General features: G+C 43.2%; 1 protein-coding gene across 1 annotated transcript; it reads left to right on the top strand.

The window, feature by feature from the left end:
- Window positions 1–5,892: 5,892 nt before the first annotated feature.
- On the top strand, window positions 5,893–8,092 carry Scgb2b1 (secretoglobin, family 2B, member 1). The gene is made up of 3 exons (NM_001310660.1): window positions 5,893–5,971; window positions 6,648–6,832; window positions 7,831–8,092. The coding sequence occupies exons 1-3, from the start codon at window positions 5,914–5,916 to the stop codon at window positions 7,915–7,917; spliced, it is 330 nt and encodes a 109-aa protein (NP_001297589.1). The 5' UTR covers window positions 5,893–5,913; the 3' UTR covers window positions 7,918–8,092.
- The last annotated feature ends 10,520 nt before the right edge of the window (window positions 8,093–18,612 follow it).

Here is an 18,612-nt window from a genome sequence, read left to right on the forward strand (position 1 = left end):
TCAGATGTGTGGGCTGTACAGACAGTGACGGAGGAGGCTGAAGACAGTAGAGCAAAGCCTGAGGCAGGGATGTGACAGCTGAGGGGTCAGAAGGTTGAGCTGTGCAATAGGCCAAGCTACTTGCTGCGTGTAGTAGTTCAAGGATTTGATAGGTGAAGGGCTGGAGACAGAGGGGTCATGGAATGAAGAGAGGGCAGAGGCAGACTCTGAGGAAGGATAAAAGGGATCCAGAAGACAGAAATTTTAGGCCCTGTTTACCAGAAGAGTTCTAGAGAGCTGTTGAGTTTTTGGAGACTCCACAAGGGTCTAGAGCCACCTCAATGTTGAGTGCCAAGGGTCTGGTTTCCTGTCCATAATGTAGAGGAGGTTTCAGCACAGGTTGGCCTCTGGGTCCCATGCTATTGTGAGGACTGCTCACCAGAGGGTACCACTGCTACCTCTACCACCTGCCAGCTGTTGGGGTTGATCTCCTGCTGCTGTTTATTCAAATGCTAAGTACTGGACCCCATGATCTGGACTCCCCCATCCTCTGATTCTTTGATAATGTGGTAAGCAAATTTTTACATACAGCAAATGTTGCTTTGTAAACTCTGCTCATCTTATTCTCTGTCTGGTTACAAAAATGTGGCTGCCAGCTAATACTGGAGAAAGGAGGGGTATTCTGGGATTTTACTACTGGCCTGGAAGGGTCACAGGTAGGGATCAGAAGGCAAGAGAAGAGGAGATGAGGAGAAAAAAGATGGAGAGAGGGGAAGGCTGCCATCAGGCCTGACGGCTCAGGATCATGTGACCAGGATCACTGGACCATGTGGACAGGCTGATGGAGCAGAAATAACCCTGGGCGACACTTGAACAGCAAGTAATATGGGGACTAGGGATTGGATGTAAGTTATATAGTATAGAACCTGCCCGATCTAGCTTTACAGCTCTTCAAATAATATACCAATCTTTGTGTCTTTCATAGAGGCATGCCAAAATATATATTTCAATGACAGCCAGCTTCTGCTCACTGTTGCCAAACATAGAGGGCAAAGAAGAGTTTGAAACCTGCCTGAGAGAGAATCCCCCTGAGTACAATTCTTATCTTTTTTATTAAGGGGATCCCAGAGAGGTAACTGGGGCACACCTGCCTCAGCTTCCTAAAAGTGGGGATCATGGGTAGGAGGCACCATGTTTACATCTCATTTCCATGGACGTTGCCAGTCACCTGACTGCTCTGTGTACTCCTGAACCTGGAATTTACCATTTAACTAGCATGTTTGTCATTTCCAGAGACTCTATACTAGGTATGACACCATGTCTCCATAAGTGTCACCCAGGGGAAAACCAGGGCCTTTTTTATGCTCTGCCCTCAGTGTCTAAAACACTTTTTCTTCACCTGCCTGGGAAATTTGTCACCTAAGTCATTAGAGTGCTTCAAATACCAACATGTCCAAGGGAGAGCCAGCTATGCTTTCCACATGTGTGAGACACACTCCTAATACCCATGTTGAGCCTTGGTCCCTGGTATGGCAGGGCTGATCAGTGTATGGTGGGTCCTTAAGAAGCAGGGTGAACAAGTTACAATTTGCAAAACACATGAAACTCAATAAGAAGGAAGACCAAAGTGTGGATACTTCACTCCTTAGAATTGGGAACAAAATTCCCATGGAAAGAGTTATAGAGTCAAAGTTTGAGCTGAGATGAAAGGATGGACCATCCAGAGATTGCCCCACCCAGGGGTCCGTCCCATAATCAGCCACGAAATGCAGAAACTATTGCATATGCCACAGCTAGATTTTGCTGAAAGGACCCTGATATAGCTGTCTCTTGTGAGGCTATACCGGTCCCTGGCAAACACAGAAATGGATGCTCATAGTCACCTATTGGATGGAACACAGGGCTCCCAATGGAGGAGCTAGAGAAAGTACCCAAGTCACTGAAGGGGTCTGGAACCCTATAGGTGGAACTACAATACAAACTAACCAGTATCCCCAGAGCTTGTGTCACTAGCTGCATATGTAGCAGAAGATGGCCTAGTCAGCCATCATTGGGATGAGAGGCCCCTTGGTCTTGCAAACTTTAGATGCCCCAGTACAGGGGAAACACCTGGGCCAAGAAGTGGGAGTGGGTCGGTAAGGGAGTGGGGGTGCAGAGGGTATATGGGACTTTTGGGATAGCATTTGAAATGTAAATGAAGAAAATACCTAATAAAAATTGGGAAAAAAGGTAATAGGGTGGAGCCTCTGCTCTCTGTTTTTCACAATCCCCTGTTGCCCTTCTGCTGTATACCCTGTGTTCAGACAGCACCAGGCCATGGCTATCTGAGGTTGCCCTATCTTTGACTTTCAAGATTCCAGACCATGAAGCCAAGTAACATCTTTCCCATATACATTCCCTAGTCTTGGTTCTTTTGTCATAGCAACACAACACAGATTACCACCTTGCAGTGTGCATGGATCCCTTGTGTATAAGAACACACCTGACCTCCACCATAGCAAAGGCTCTATGCCCAACTTCCTCTTCCCTAGCTCCTTTTTCCTTGGCTGCCTTTGGTAATATTTAGATGTTTGAAGGCTCAGGAGAGCAAGGCCTTCTCCCAGGCTCAACACACGTAGGAGTTCTTCACATATGCTGGTTAGACTGACTGAAGGGTTAACTCACTTCTCTCAAGTCTATAAACAAGACCCTTCTTAAAACATGCAACATTATCTTCCCATATAACTTAGGCTTGGCTTACCCTCTTCCCCTCCCATGCCTATGTTATATAAGTGTTTGTGTTTATGTAATTTGGCTGGTATCTAATTTTAAGAGTACAGGTTGTGTTTTCATATATCAGAATTAAAGTGTTTTTTGTAAAAGGTACTGAATGTCCCTTTCTCTATCAGCTGGTGACACAGTGCAGTTTACTGAAAACTTAGAAAAGCCTAAACCTTTGACTTTTACTGGTTAGCTGAGCCAAACAGGATTTACCTCCTGTAACTGTTTGGGCAATTAGGTGCCAAGTACTAATATTTAATTGTGAGTTCTCTGCTGAGTCTACTGGTAGTTGTTTTTATGACCTTGCATGTCCCAAGAGCTGGTGAGGCCTGTAGAATATTCCCACTGGGGGCTCTATTCTGTACAGGTTTGGGAATGGAGACAAGGGCATTGTGTGGCTAAGAAAGTGTCTACTGCTGGGTGACCCTACGCTACTCTGCTTTTGTCATGGTGTCTTATCACAGCTCCAGTAATCTTAACTAAGATACATGGCAAACATATGTGTATGCATAAGGTAGCCAGGAACAGACAGTGATGTGCCTTCAATTGCTCTCTACCATATTGATCTTTGTATATATACATTATATGTGTGTTTATACATACATATATATGCATATGTACGTGCTTATTTGACATTTAGTTTAGTTTTCTTTTATGTGTATGGGGATTGTGCCTGCCTTCACACTAGCATGATTTTAAAAGTTATTTCACAATCATAGTGCAATCCAATATCATGTAATTTAGTTTGTTGTTCAAATTCTTTGATATTTATCCATTAGGAGCCGGTCATGCTTTCTCATGCCAGTTTCCACAGACATTTGTCTGTTCATGTGTTCGTGTGCTTGTGCTTGTGTGTGTCTGTGTATGGACAGAGGTGCTAATATATGTATGTTTTATGCAGTCATGTTTGTATTTCACATGGAGGTCACAGGAGAGCACTGGATCCTCTGGAACTGGAGTTACAGATGGTTGTTAGTTGACATGTGGGTGCTGGGAAGTGAATCTGCGTCCTCTTTACAGCTGAGACCATCTTATATTTTTGAGACAGGGCCTCTTAATAATCCTGGAGCTTGCTGATTTGGCTAGATGAACTGGCCAGTGAGCCTTGAGTGGGCTCTCTGGTGCTGGCATTACCAGAGGGCACTTTGTGACTCTCTGTCCTCACAGGTTCTGAGGGCTGAAACTCATGGATTCAAGTGTGCCCACAGAGAAAGTTTTTAACTGAATGGGCTGTCTCCCAAGCCCACCCTGCTGCTTTCTTGAGAACATGTAGCTTACAGTGAAGGACTGAAGGGAAGTCAACTCCCAGGAGAAACATCTACAGACCCTCTGGAATTCTTCTGTGAGATGTACAAACTCCGACTTTTATTCATTTATCTGCCATGCAACTGTTCACACCAGCATGGGTTTATAGATTATTTCACAATCATAGTACAATCTAATATCATGTTATTTAGTTTGTTGTTCAAATTCTTTGACATTCCTCCATTAGGAGCTTGTTCACGATTCCTCATGCTAGTTTTTACAGACATTTGTAGGTGTCTGTTCGTGTGTTTATGTGCTTCTGTGTGTGTGGTGTGTTTGTGTCTGTGTATGGGCAGAGGTGCTAAGATATGTGTGAGAGCATGTGAAAGTGTGACGAAAATTTGGAGGAGTTAATTCTCTTCTACCATGTGGGTTCTGGGATTTGAACTCAGGTCTTCACCTTCAATTACTTCACCTTTAATCACTGATCTATCTCAACAGTCTTCCATCTTATTGTCTGAGACCAGGTCTCTTTCTGAATCTGAAGTACACATGGGATTAGATGTGCCTGCCAGCATTTTCACGGGTCCTGGGGACTTGAACCCAGGTCTTTATGGATGCATAACAAGCAATTTGCATATGTTTCTATCTCTTTGGCTGTCCCTGTTTATGTGTGTCATGCTATGGAATAATGCAAGGGGCTTTACATGCTAAAAACAATAGTTCCCATTGTTGTAGGCAACTAGTGAAAAAAATGCCGGGTTAGAAGTATCATTTCCGCTCAAACTTTGAAGAGACACAGCCCATCACAGTGAGCTAGGCACAGTGAAGGCACTTGGGTGGTTGATCACATCTACAATCAGGAAGCAGTGAGGCACAGATACTTGTCCTCAGTTTGTTTTCCTCTTTGCACCCATTCTATGACCATAGTCATATGCCACATGAAAGTCAGTCTACTCACATCAATTGACCAAGCCTAAAAGCTTCCACACAGAGCTTTGTTTTCATGGCAACATAACCATCACACACTGCAAGCAAGGTGATCTTGAATTTAAGAGCTTCCTGTCTGGAGAAAAGTGTAGTACAACATCCAGCTGGCAATCTGATTGGTGCTGATAATGTCTTCCTTAGGGTAAGTAAGTTGATCTGAACTTGAGACAGTCGACACATACAACACTACCTGTGGCCTGTTCAGCATTGTAGTTTATAGCTACGCAGTCTACAGTAGCCTGTGGGGTTATGGACAACAGAGTTCATGTACTGGGGTGAATCCCTCCCTCTACCGCTCACTGCTCTCACCACATGGACTCTACTGTTCAAATCTCTTTGAGACGTGGTTCCTAACAGAGCTGAGAGGGGACAAAGTGAGCAGGACAAGAGAAATGAGCTACCTTGGAGTGAAGCAGAATTTGTGGTACAAAACCACCATCAGCCCCCAAGGATATCCACATGGCCAGAGAGCTGGGGACTACTCTGGCTGAGACTCACAGAGAGGTAGATGGTGGCTCCATGTCCTCAGTCTTTCAATACAAAGGTCTCAGAAGCTTGAACGATTGGAGCAATGGGAGGTGAGGAGTGTGACAAGGAAGCAGAGGTGACAAGTGGAACAGGACCACAGGGCATTTGGCTCAGCACTCATGCTGCTTACAAAGGCCAGCTCTAATTTGTTTGGCACAGGTACAGACAGCTTATCTCCAGATACGGATAATATCAGGCCATCTCAGGCTGTTTGTTCTTCAGGGTGGGCGGGGCTCCCATACTCAATCCCCTATTCAGATGGGAAGGGTATTCATAGGTGCTAAGTTCTTGCCCAAAAGGTATTTGGAGCTCCTGTAGCCAGGGTTGGGGGTCAGAGTTGCTGGGCTCAGGGTGATAATGGTTTATAAGGAAGAGGATTTGCTCTGAGGAGAGCATTTAGCACTCTCCACCATGAAGGGAACAGTTCTGCTGGCCTTGCTGGTGAGTAGAGAGCTGGGCTTCCTGACAAGTGAGAGTGGGACCCTCGCTCATCCCATCTCAGTCCCATGTAGATTTCTAAGTGGGGCATGAGACAGACCTAGGGATCCTTGGGAGTCCACTAGCAAGGAGCTGCAGAAGATGGTTGATGCTTTCTGCTCTGGGTTATAACAGTTGAAGTGGGTGGGACAGGGAGACAGAGGTGTGCTGGTGATGATATCCATGACGAAGGGACCTTAGATGCACAGTTGAAGCAGAGGCAAAAGTGGGGAATACCTAAAGGTCAGATATGGTCCTTTCCACTCATATCTTTTTCTTCTAGAAGTGTATGTCTCATGGAAACTATCTTGCATCTGGGAGGCTGCAGCCTTTGGTGAGTCTGTGGGCAAGGTCAGTTAAGACACTTGTAGATTAGGTGGCAAGGTTCTCTCTCTGTCTCTCTCTCTGTCTCTCTCTCTCTGTCTCTCTCTCTGTCTCTCTCTCTGTCTCTCTCTCTCTCTCGTTCCCCAATGATGTAGGCATTAAGTTTTACATTTATGAGTACATTGTAGCTGTCTTAAGACACCTCAGAGGAGGGGATCAGATTACATTACAGACTGTTTGAGGCTGGGAATTGAAGTCTGGATCTCTGCATCTTAACCAATGATCCATCTCTCCATTTCCCAGGCTGTGATCTTTTAACAATGTTTTTCTGTCTGTGTTTGCAGAGGAAACATGCTTACCTTTCCTCAGTGTCTATTTGGGTGTCGTCTCTGGATACAGGTTTTGGTTACGTAAGGAACTTGCTACATTCCATCCTACTGTTGAGGAAAAAAAAAAGGCTTTTGAAAAAATCCAGGACTGCTATGAGGAGGCAGGACTAAAAACCAAAACTCAAGACATGAAATTTATGGTTATGCCCTCCCTACCTCAACTTGTTCATGCAGCAAATGGTAGAAGGCTGAGTACAAATGATCAGTGCAGCCATTAATATGTGTCAGGTGACCGGCAACAGAAACTCAAACCCTTCTTTACCATAGCACAGGTCAAAACAGCAAGGCAAGTACACATCCAGCCTATTCTAGGCATATTCCTGGAATTAACTCTCACATGCTGGGTAAACATGGTGTCCTCACCCATATTAGGACCAGTGGATTCCTTGATCTGGCCTCTGCACAGGTTTGGAACCTCCAGCTCTACTCTAAGATGCTTGATATTTCTGTCTACTGGCCAGTGTCCTTTTTGGAACCTCCCTTGACTGTACTCCCCTACCTCAGAGGGAACCTCGTCTACTGGCATTATCTGAGCTATATCCAAAGCCTCCCTCCATGGCTGAAATCCCATCCCCATCCCCAGGCAGTGTCTGCAGCTGCTTATCACAGCTGTCTCCTGTTGTCTCTTCTTTCAAGCTTAAATGGCCTGCAGACCTGTATATTTTGAACAGTGCAGCTCTCACCTTGTTTCCCAAAGTACTCTTAGTTTTAGTGTGAGGTCCTGCAAAACCACAATCTTATCCAAAAAGGAATTTCTTTAAAAAGTGTAAAAGGGGGATGTATTTTTAACATGGGCATAGGGCCAATGTGCCTGGACAGACGTTCTCAGTTATGGCAGACATCACCAAACTCACACTCAGCTATCTTGTCTCTCTTTAGATAAAGCCCCCATCATGCCTTCTGGAACCTTCTCCCCTTCTTCCCTGGCTATGGTGGCTTTCAGGCTTCCTCATGAAGGTTGTGGGTGGGCTCCAGTTCCCTTGAGGGAGAGTCTGTTGCTGTAGACCTGAATCACTGCATGGGAGTTTCTTTCCTGTGGATGAGGAGCAGTCTCTTTGTGGGTGGATGGGGAGTCCTGCTGAGGTCTTGCACCTTGCCTATATTCACCTCTCTCCCTGTCTGTCTGTTTGTTTTCCAGGCAGCTATACTCTTCAGCCCAGAATGCAAGTCATATTATACCAAAGAAGTCTTGATAAATATTCTGGATAAATTTTCTAAGAAATGAACCCATTAGAAGTTAATGGGTTATAGGCAACCTATCTTTGCAATGTGTCTGATCCAAGTCCCATCTTGCTGACCTGTCATCTTACTTTCCTTAAGTTGGATTTCTGACACCTGTGCCTTCATCCTTTAGTCTCTTAGGCTGATTCTAATAAATGCCTGCAGCTCTGTTCAGTGCCCCATGTCTATGTGCTGTAATGGAATCATGGGAGGTCTTCAGAGGATCTGAGAGAAATGATTTCTGAAGTCACTGAGGTCAGGGTAACTGCCCCTGACTGCCAGTTGATGCTTAGAGAGCCATTGCAGCCTTCTTGTTTTTGTTGATATGTAGACCAGGCTGCCCTGGAATTCACAGAGATCCATGTGTCTCTTCCTCCTGAGTTCTGGGATTATAGGTGTGATCTCCGTTGTTCAGTTTACTGCAGATGTGTGAGACTCGGGAGGCTGGGATTGTCTGAGGGCAAATAGCATGTAAGCAGCAACAGGCTTCACTAGGTTGGCTGGACAGAAAGGAGGTGCACAGGCACTCACCTCATGTGTTGCCTCTGGCCTTTGTTAATGGACTGTGGGCTCCTTGTTTCCAGTTATAACAGGGAAGTACCTCTCGGATCCCATGGGTGTGCTTCTCAGATTCTGTTGGTGTGGTACTAAGAGTCACCACTTGTCACAGCCTGGTTGACTTAGCAAGTTCCAGGTCAGCCAGGTCTACATAGAGCTCCACATCAAAAACAAAACCAATGGGCTGGAGAGATGACTCAACAGATGGCTGCTCTTCCAGAGGTTACAAGTTCAATTCCCAGCAACCACATGGTGGCACACAACTATCTGTGATGCCCTCTTTTTGTGTGTTGGAAGACAGCAACAGTGTACTCATATATATGAAATAAAAATACCTTTGAAAGAGACCTACACCTTAATAAGACTCAAAAAACTTCAATGGGGAAAGTGTGGATGCCCAATGAATGGATACAGAGTGAAGGGCTGGGAAGAAGTTTCAATGGGTAGAGTGCTCCTGTACGTTATTGGGGACCTGAGTTTGATTTCCAGAACCCGTGTAAAGCCTGCCTTGTTAGGATATGTCTATAGTCCTAGTGTTCCTGTCGAGAGATGGGAGGAGACAGGCGAATTCCAATAAGTTTGTAGGCCAGCCTTCCTGGCAGTCCACAATGTCAGAGTGCCAGAGGCCTGTCTTAAACGATGACTAAGGATTGTCCTCTGATCTCCACATGCATGCTGTGGTATGTGCATGCCACTCTCCCTCATACACTCAAACTTACAACAGCAACACACAGCTAAAATGGAGAGGAATGGCAAGCAGTGTAAATTAAAATGATGAACTCCATCAGTTATAAGGGACATATAGCATAACAGTACAACTCTTATTCTATATAATAGTGGCAAAAATTGAGAAGACTCATTGAAGAGAGCAAGTGCTGGTGAGCAGGCTGAGGGACTAAAAACCATACAAAGAGGACACATTGGTCAGTGTGTAAGATTGACAAGCATGGAGCCATTGCTCTGTTCATCTGTTTACTGATGTGACATGACAACCCCTAGGGCGTCCTATGGCTGGCTGGCTGGTCCTGAGGAAGGTCAAATGACCTCTCCATGGACAAATCTCTCACAAGAAAACCAATGACTCCTGAGCAACAGACTGTCTCCACCTTTTAACACCCAAGCCAGTATTTTTCCAAATACCATTTCAGGACCAGGCATCATCCTGCATTTGAAACGTCCTGGTATCAATTTCAACCCAGCCCTGACATGGAGTCATCTCTCTCTCTTATCTTGCAGTAGCTAATTCTCCAGTGTCACATCTGCCCTGTCAGTTACTCATGGTTGTTCCTTTAACTCAAGCTCAAAAGTATGTGATTCCTGTTAGGTACAAGACCTACCCAGAAGACAGTACAGCAACACAGGGTGACCCTCCCCCATGTCAAAAGTGCATATGAAAAGAAAGTAGTAATGATAAAGGAGCTTAAAGTTTTGGGTGTGCATCTCAATAAGAGACTTCTTGCTTAGGACATACTGAAGAGAGAGAAAGAAGGATAGCTTAATGTTTTCTGAAACTAGGCATGAGGAAAATGTCATTGGGAGGGGATTGGCAGCATGTGGCAGAAGGCAATTCTAGATTGTGTTCCTGCCAGGATGAAGCTTTGCCTGGTAGGATCTCTGGCTTGTGGGAAGACTCCTGTCCTTCATCTTTCCCTGGCAGACTACTGAGTCCTAGTTTGAGAGGTACAAGATGATGAAGGCAGGTGCTCAGGCAGCCCGCCACCCACAGCACTTATGCTGGAGAACAAAGGAGGAAATAGAATCTACAGATGATCCTGAGAAGCAGAATAGCTCCTGGAAAAAAAAGGAAAAGAATCCAGCCCAGGAGATAGGAGAAATAAGGTGGACGACTAGGGCAGAGTCCTCCAGATCACACCGGGTTACTCAGTCTCCACCTATCATCTGTAAGCCTCCAGAAGTGCACAGCCACACACTGAAAAGTCAAACTGCCCTATCAGGAGGGAAAAAAACCAGTGTCCTTCAGCAAACTCTCCACCCCTAGTCTACCTAAAATGTCCCAAAGCAGGAACCTGCTCCCACCCCTGCCATGTCCTGGCTTACTTCTCAGAACAGTATGAGGCTGGTGAGAGGCTGCCCTGCTCTTTCTTCTATTAGTCATCCTGTTGCCAACATGCAGGAGGTCACATGGGCAGCTAAATGCCATTTCAGCCTGGCCTGAAATTCTCATTCTCCTCCTTGCCTTACACTCACTCCCAATCTGCTTCCCCTGTTCTCACACAGACCCTGGTTAGCTTTTTTTCTCATAGTCCTGGGAATATCAGCTCACATCCCTTCAAGAATATCACTCACAGATCAACTCTCTCCTGTTTTTTTCTCCTCCCATGCTACAGCAATTCGTGGCTTACAGCAAAGGGATCCTGAGTACTTAGGACATGTAGCCACGGAGGCCATCTTGTTCTGGCTCACAGTACTTGGGGAAGTCTTGCCTTATTCCCAGCTTCAACCTCAGCCATCTATGTGCACTTGTAGCAGGTACCTACGTCTTTTCCATCTCTGTTACACAGGCTATCTGTTAATATCTCAGCCCTCAAAGCCTGTAGGCATAGGTTTTTTTGCACCCTATAAATCTTGCCCTTGTGTTATTTAAGTGCTGATTTCTCTTCTCCCTTATCTTGTTGTAAACCAGACCTGGCATTGTAATGCTTATTCTAAGCATCTTCTGTTTCTGTGTTGTATAATCATTGTTCCCTATTTATCCTCTGACTTGTTAATAAAAATTGATGCACCAATGGCTGGGTAGAAGAGAAAACAGGACTGCATTTCCATTAGCCATGGGTGGGGAGTAGAGAAGAAAAAGAGAGAATTTGGCACCAGGAGAGGGTCTTAAGGAAACACTATGGGAAAACACCTGGAGCAGAGACAGCCAGATCAATAGTAAAATGCAAGTATCTTGGGTATTGTCATTGGGAGGTAGCCATGTTAGCTTAGAGGATTAGAAAGGCTCAATGGCTGCCCACTCATTGTTCTATAACACTTGATTAAACAAGTAGAATAGTCTCTTTCTCTTTTATTGGGAAGCCAGCAGAGATAAACAAGAAACAGTTCCCTGCCTGATCCTGCCCCACCTGAAGCTGTTTCCAGAGACTTGTTTTGATAAGAGGTTCAGAAAAGGCTGATAATATTCGATGACATTGGTTGATCCAGCCTTTCACACTGTTCCAGTCAGGACATGAATTAAGACCTGAACTTTCTCAATACATAAAGATTGGACCACAAATAATGCAGGCTAGCTTTATTTATTTATTTTTATTTTTTTCATGATTTTCATTATTTATTAGATATTTTCTTCATTTACATTTCCAATGCTATACTGGACGTCCCCTATACCGTCCCCCTGAACTCCTCCTCTACCCACCCACTCCCACTTCTTGGCCCTGGTGCTCCCCTGTACTGGGGCATATAAAGTTTGCAAGACCAAGGGGCCTCTCATCCCAATAATGGCTGACTAGGCCATCTTCTGCTACATATGCAGCTAGAGACACAAGCTCTGGGGGTACTCCTTAGTTCATGTTGTTGTTCTACCTATAGGGTTGCAGACCCCTTCAGATGCTTGGGTGCTTTCTCTGGCTCCTCCACTGGGGGCCCTGTGTTCCATCCAATGGATGACTGTGAGCATCTACATCTGTATTTGCCAGGCACTGGCCTAGCCTCACAGGAGACAGCTATATCAGGGTCCTTTCAGCAAAATATTGATGGCATATGCAATAGTGTCTGGGCTTGGTGAATGATTATGGAATGGATCCAAGGGTGGGGCAGTCACTGAATGGTCCACCCTTTCATCTCAGCTCCAAACTTTGTCTCTGTAGCTCCTTCCATGGGTGTTTTGTTCCGTATTCTAAGGAGGAATGAAGTATCCATGCGATGGTCTTCCTTCTTCTTGATTTTCTTGTGTTTTGGAACTTGTATCTTGGGTATTCTAAGTTTCTGGGCTAATATCCACTTATCAGTGAGTGCATATTATGTGAGTTCTTTTATGATTGGGTTACCTCACTCAGGATAACAACCTCCAGATCCATCCATTTACCTAAGAATTTCATAAATTCATTGTTTTTAATAGCTGAGTAGTACTCCATTGTGTAAATGTACCACATTTTCTGTATCCATTCTTCTGTTGAGGGACATCTGGGTTCTTTCCAGCTTCTCACTATTATAAATAAGGCTGCTATGAACATAGTGAAGCATGTGTTCTTATTACCAGTTGCTATTTCTTCTGGGTTTAGGTCCAAAGAGGTATTGCTGGATCTTCTGGTAGTATAATGACCATTTTTCTGAGGAACCACCAGACTGACTTCCAGAGTGGTTGTACAAGCTTGCAATCCCACCAGCAGAGGAGGAGTGTTCCTCTTTCTCCACATTTTCGACAGCCTCTGCTGTCACCTGAATTTTTAATCTTAGCCATTCTGACTGGTGTGAGGCAGAATCTCAAGGTTGTTTTGATTTGCATTTCCCAGATGATTAAGGATGTTGAACATTTTTTCAGGTGCTTCTCAGCCATTTTGTATTTCTCAGTTGAGAATTCTTTGTTTAGCTCTTAACCCCATTTTTTAAATGGGGTTATTTGAATTTCTGGAGTCAAGCTTCTTGTACTCTTTGTATATATTTGATATTAGTCCCCTATCGGATTTAGGATTGGTAAAAATCCTTCCCAAGTCTGTTGGTGACCTTTTTGTCTTATTTACAGTGTCTTTTGCCTTACAGAAGCTTTTCAATTTTATGAGGTCCCATTTGTTGATTCTTGATCTTTTACAGCACAAGCCATTGCTGTGCTGTTCAGGAATTTTCCCCCTGGGCCCATATCTTCTAGGATTATCCCCACTTTCTCCTCTATAAATTTCAGTGTCTCTGGTTTTATGTGGAGGTCTTTGATCCACTTAGACTTGAGTTTTATACAAGGAGATAAGAATGGATCAATTCACATTCTTCTACATGATAAACGCCAGTTGTTTCAGCACCATTTGTTGGAAATGCTGTCTTTTTTTAACTGATGTGTTTAGCTTCCTTGTCAAAGATCAAGTGACCAAAGGTGTGTGGGTTCATTTCTGTCTTCAGTTCTATTCCATTGATCTACCTGTCTGTCGATGTACCAGTACTATGCAGTTTTTATCACAATTGCTCTGTAGGACAGCTTGAGGTCAGGCATAGTAATTCCCTGAGAGGTTCTTTTATTGTTGAGAATAGTTTTTGCTATCCTAGGTTTTTTGTTATTCCAGATGAATTTGCAAATTGCTCTTTCTAACTCTGTGAAGAATTGAGTTGGAATTTTGATGGGGATTGCGTTGAATCTGTAGATTGCTTTCAGCAGGATTGCTATTTTGACTATATTAATTCTGCCAATCCATGAGCATCTTCTGGGATCTTCTTCAATTTCTTTCTTCAGAGATTTGAAGTTCTTATCATACAGATATTTCACTTCCTTAAAGTCACACCAAGGTAGTTTATATTATTTGTGAGTATTGTGAAGGGTGTTGTCTCCCTAATTTCTTTCTCATCCTGTTTATCCTTTGTGTAGAGAAAGGCCACTGATTTGTTTGAATTAATTTTATATCCAGCTACTGCACTGAAGCTTTTTTATCAGGTTTAGGATTTTTCTGGTGGAATTTATAGCGTCACTTAGATATAGTATCATATCATTTGCAAATAGTGATATTTTGTCTTCTTCCTTTTCAACATATATCCCCTTGATCTCCTTTTGCTGTCGAATTGCTCTGGCTAGGACTTCAAGTACTATACTGAGTAGTTAGGGAGAAAGTGGGCAGCCTTGTGTAGTCCCTGATTTTAGTGTCATTTGCTTGGAGTTTATCTCCATTTAGTTTGATGTTGGATACTGGTTGGCTATATGTTGCTTTTATTATGTTTAGGTATGGGCCTTGAATTCCTGATATTTCCATGACTTTTATCATGAAGGGGTGTTGAATTTTGTCAAATGCTTTCTCAGCATCTAACTAGATGATCCTGTGGTTTTTGTCTTTGAGTTTTTTTATTTAGTAGATTACGTTGACAGATTTCCATATATTAAACCATCCCTGCATTCCTGGAATGAAGTCTGCTTGGTCATGATGGATGATCGTTTTGATGTGTTCTTGGATTCAGTTCACAAGAACTGTATTGAGTATTTTTGCGTCACTGTTCATAAGGGAAACTGGTCTGAAGTTCTCTTTCTTTGTTGGATCTTTTTGTGGTTTAGGTATCAGAGTAATTGTGACTTCATAGAATGAATTGGGTAGAGTTCCTTATGTTTGTATTTTGTGGAATAGTTTGAGGAGAGTTGGAATTAGGTCTTCTTTGAAGGTCTGATAGAAGTCTGTACTAAACCCATCTGGTCCTGGGCTCTTTTTGGTTGGGAGACTATTAATGACTGCTTCTATTTCTTTAGGGGAAATGGGACTGTTTAGATCATTAATTTGATCCTGATTTAACTTTGGTCCCTGGTATCTGTCTAGGAAGTTGTCCATTTCTTCCAGGTTTTCCAGTGTTGTTGAGCATAGCCTTTTGTAGTAGGATTTGATGATGTTTTGTATTTCCTCAGGTTCTGTTGTTATGTTTCCTTTTTCATTTCTGATTTTGCTAATTAGGATACTGTTCCTGTGCCCTCTAGTTAGTTTGGCTAAGGGTTTATCTATCTTGTTGATTTTCTCAAGAACCAGCTCCTGGTTTGGTTGATTCTTTGAATAGTTCTTGTTTTTTTTATTACGTATTTTCCTTAGTTACATTTCCAATGCTATCCCAAAAGTCCTCCATACCCTCCTCCCTCACTCCTCTACCCACCCACTCCCACTTTTTGGCCCTAGCGATCCTCTGTACTGGGGCATATAAAGTTTGCATGTCCAATAGGCCTCTCTTTCCAGTGATGGCTTACTAGGCCATCTTTTGATACATATGCAGTTAGAGTCAAGAGCTATGGGGTAATGGTTAGTTCATAATATTGCACCTAAAGGGTTGCAGATCTCTTTAGCTCCTTGGATACTTTCTCTAGCTCCTTCATTGGGGGCCCTGTGATCCATCCAATAGCTGACTGTGAGAATCCACTTCTGTGTTTGCTAGGCCCCGACATAGTCTCACAAGAGACAGCTATATCACGGTCCTTTCAGCAAATGCTTGCTAGAGTATGCAATGGTGTCATCGTTTGGAGGCAAATTATGGGATGGATCCCTGGATATGGCAGTCTCTAGATGGTCCATCCTTTTGTCTCAGCTCCAAACTTTGTCTCTGTAACTCCTTCCATGGGTGATTGTTTCCAATTCTAAGAAGGGGCAAAGTGTCCACACTGGTCTTTGTTCTTCTTCAGTTTCATGTGTTTTACAAGTTGTCTCATATATCTCGGGTATACTAAGTTTCTGGGCTAATATCCACTTATCAGTGAGTACATATCATTTGAGTTCTTTTGTGATTATGTTACCTCACTCAGGATGATGCTTTCCAGGTCAAATCATTTGCCTAGGAATTTCATAAATTCATTTTTTTTAATAGCTGAGTAGTACTCCATTGTGTAAATGTACCACATTTTTGGCATCCATTCCTCTGTTGAGGGGCATCTGGGTTTTTTCCAGCTTCTGGCTATTATAAATAAGGCTGCTATGAACATAGTGGAGCATGTGTCTTTCTTACCGGTTGGGAAATCTTCTGGATATATGCCCAGGAGAGGTATTGCTGGATCTTCCGGTAGTACTATGTCCAATTTTCTGAGGAACCGCCAGACTGATTTTCAGAGTGGTGGTACTAGCTTGCAATCCCACCAACAATAAAGGAGTGTTCCTCTTTCTCCACATCCTCGCCAGCATCTGCTGTCACCTGAATTTTTGATCTTAGCCATTCTGACTGGTGTGAGATGGAATCTTAGGGTTGTTTTGATTTGCATTTCTCTGATGATTAAGGATTTTGAACATTTTTTCAGGTGTTTCTCAGCCACTCAGTATTCCTCAGGTGAGAATTCTTTGTTTAGCTCTGAGCCCCACTTTTTAATGGGGTTATTTGATTTTCTGGAGTCCACCTTCTTGAGTTCTTTATATATATTGGATATTAGTTCCCTATCTGATTTAGGATAGGTAAAGATCCTTTCCCAATCTGTTGGTGGCCTTTTTGTCTTATTGACAGTGTCTTTTGCCTTGCAGAAACTTTGCAGTTTCATGAGGTCCCATTTGTCAATTCTCGATCTTACAGCACAAGCCACTGCTGTTCTATTCAGGAATTTTCCCCCTGTGCCCATATCTTCCAGACTTTTCTCCACTTTCTCCTCTATAAGTTTCAATGTCTCTAGTTTTATGTGGAGTTCCTTGATCCACTTAGATTTGACCATAGTACAAGGAGATATCAATGGATCGATTCACATTCTTCTACATGATAACCACCAGTTGTGCCAGCACTATTTATTGAAAATGCTGTCTTTCTTCCACTGGATGGTTTTAGGTCTCTTGTCGAAGATCAAATGACCATAGGTGTGTGGGTTCATCTCTGGGTCTTCAATTCTATTCCATTGGTCTACTTGTCTGTCACTATACTGGTACCATTCAGTTTTTACCACAATTTCTCTGTAGTAAAGTTTTAAGTCAGGCATGATGATTCCACCAGAGGTTCTTTTATCCTTGCGAAGAGTTTTCTATCCTAGGTTTTTTACTATTCTAGATAAATTTGCAGATTGCTCTTTCTAATTCGTTGAAGAATTGAGTTGGAATTTTGATGGTGATTGCATTGAATCTGTAGATTGCTTTTGGCAAGATAGCCATTTTTACAATGTTGATCCTGACAATCCATGAGCATGGGAGATCTTTCCATCTTCTGAGATCTTTTTTAATTTATTTCTTCAGAGACTTGAAGTTCTTATCATACAGATCTTTCACTTCCTAAGTTAGAGTCATGCCAAGGTATTTTATATTATTCGTGACTATTGAGAAGGGTGTTGTTTCCCTAATTTCTTTCTCAGCCTGTTTATTCTTTGTGTAGAGAAAGACCATTGACTTGTTTGAGTCAATTTTATATCCAGCTACTTCACCGAAGGTGTTTATCAGGTTTAGGAGTTCTCTGGTGGAATTTTTAGGGTCACTTATATCATCTGCAAAGAGTGATATTTTGACTTCGTCTTTTGCAATTTGTATCCCCTTGATCTCCTTTTGTTGTCGAATTGCTCTGGCTAGGACTTCAAGTACTATGTTGAAGAGGTAGGGAGAAAGTGCGCAGCTTTTTCTAGTCCCTGAATTTAGTAGGATTGCTTCCAGCTTCTAACCATTTACTTTGATGTTGGCTACTGGTTTGCTGTAGATTGCTTTTTATCATGTTTAGTTATGGGTCTTGAATTCCTGATCTTTCCAAGACTTTTATCATGAATGGGTGTTGGATCTTGTCAAATGTTTTCTCTGCATCTAACGAGATGATCATGTGGTTTTTGTCTTTGAGTTTTTTTATATTGTGGACTACATTGATGGATTTCCATATATTAAACCACCCCTGCATCCCTGGAATACAACCTACTTGGTCAGGATGGATGATTGCTTTAATGTGATCTTGGATTTGGTTAGCGAGAATTTAATTGAGTATTTTTGCATCAATATTCATAAGAGAAATTGGTCTGAAGTTCTCTATCTTTTTTTTTTTTTTTAATTAGGTATTTAGCTCATTTACATTTCCAATGCTATACCAAAAGTCCCCCTTACCCACCCACCCCCACTCCCCTACCCACCCACTCCCCCCCTTTGGCCCTGGCGTTCCCCTGTACCGGGGCACACAAAGTCTGCGTGTCCAATGGGCCTCTCTTTCCAGTGATGGCCGACTAGGCCATCTTTTGATACATATGCAGCTAGAGTCAAGAGCTCAGGGGTACTGGTTAGTTCATAATGTTGTTCCACCTATAGGGTTGAAGATCCCTTTAGCTCCTTGGGTACTTTCTCTAGCTCCTCCATTGGGAGCCCTGTGATCCATCCATTAGCTGACTGTGAGCATCCACTTCTGTGTTTGCTAGGCCCCGGCATAGTCTCGCAAGAGACAGCTACATCTGGGTCCTTTCAGTAAAATCTTGCTAGTGTATGCAATGGTGTCAGCATTTGGAAGCTGATTATGGGGTGGATCCCTGGATATGGCAGTCTCTACATGGTCCATCCTTTCATCTCAGCTCCATACTTTGTTTCTGTAACTC

Source organism: Mus musculus, chromosome 7 (genome assembly GCF_000001635.26).
Source record: "Mus musculus strain C57BL/6J chromosome 7, GRCm38.p6 C57BL/6J".
Lineage (NCBI taxonomy): Eukaryota > Metazoa > Chordata > Mammalia > Rodentia > Muridae > Mus > Mus musculus.

Coding starts and splice junctions, on each gene's coding strand:
- Scgb2b1 (NM_001310660.1), top strand. CDS start 5,914: ATGAAGGGAACAGTTCTGCTGGCCTTGCTGGTGAGTAGAGAGCTGGGC. Junction 5,972..6,647: donor AGAGCTGGGCTTCCTGACAA/GTGAGAGTGGGA, acceptor CTGTGTTTGCAG/AGGAAACATGCTTACCTTTC. Junction 6,833..7,830: donor CTCAAGACATGAAATTTATG/GTTATGCCCTCC, acceptor TTTGTTTTCCAG/GCAGCTATACTCTTCAGCCC.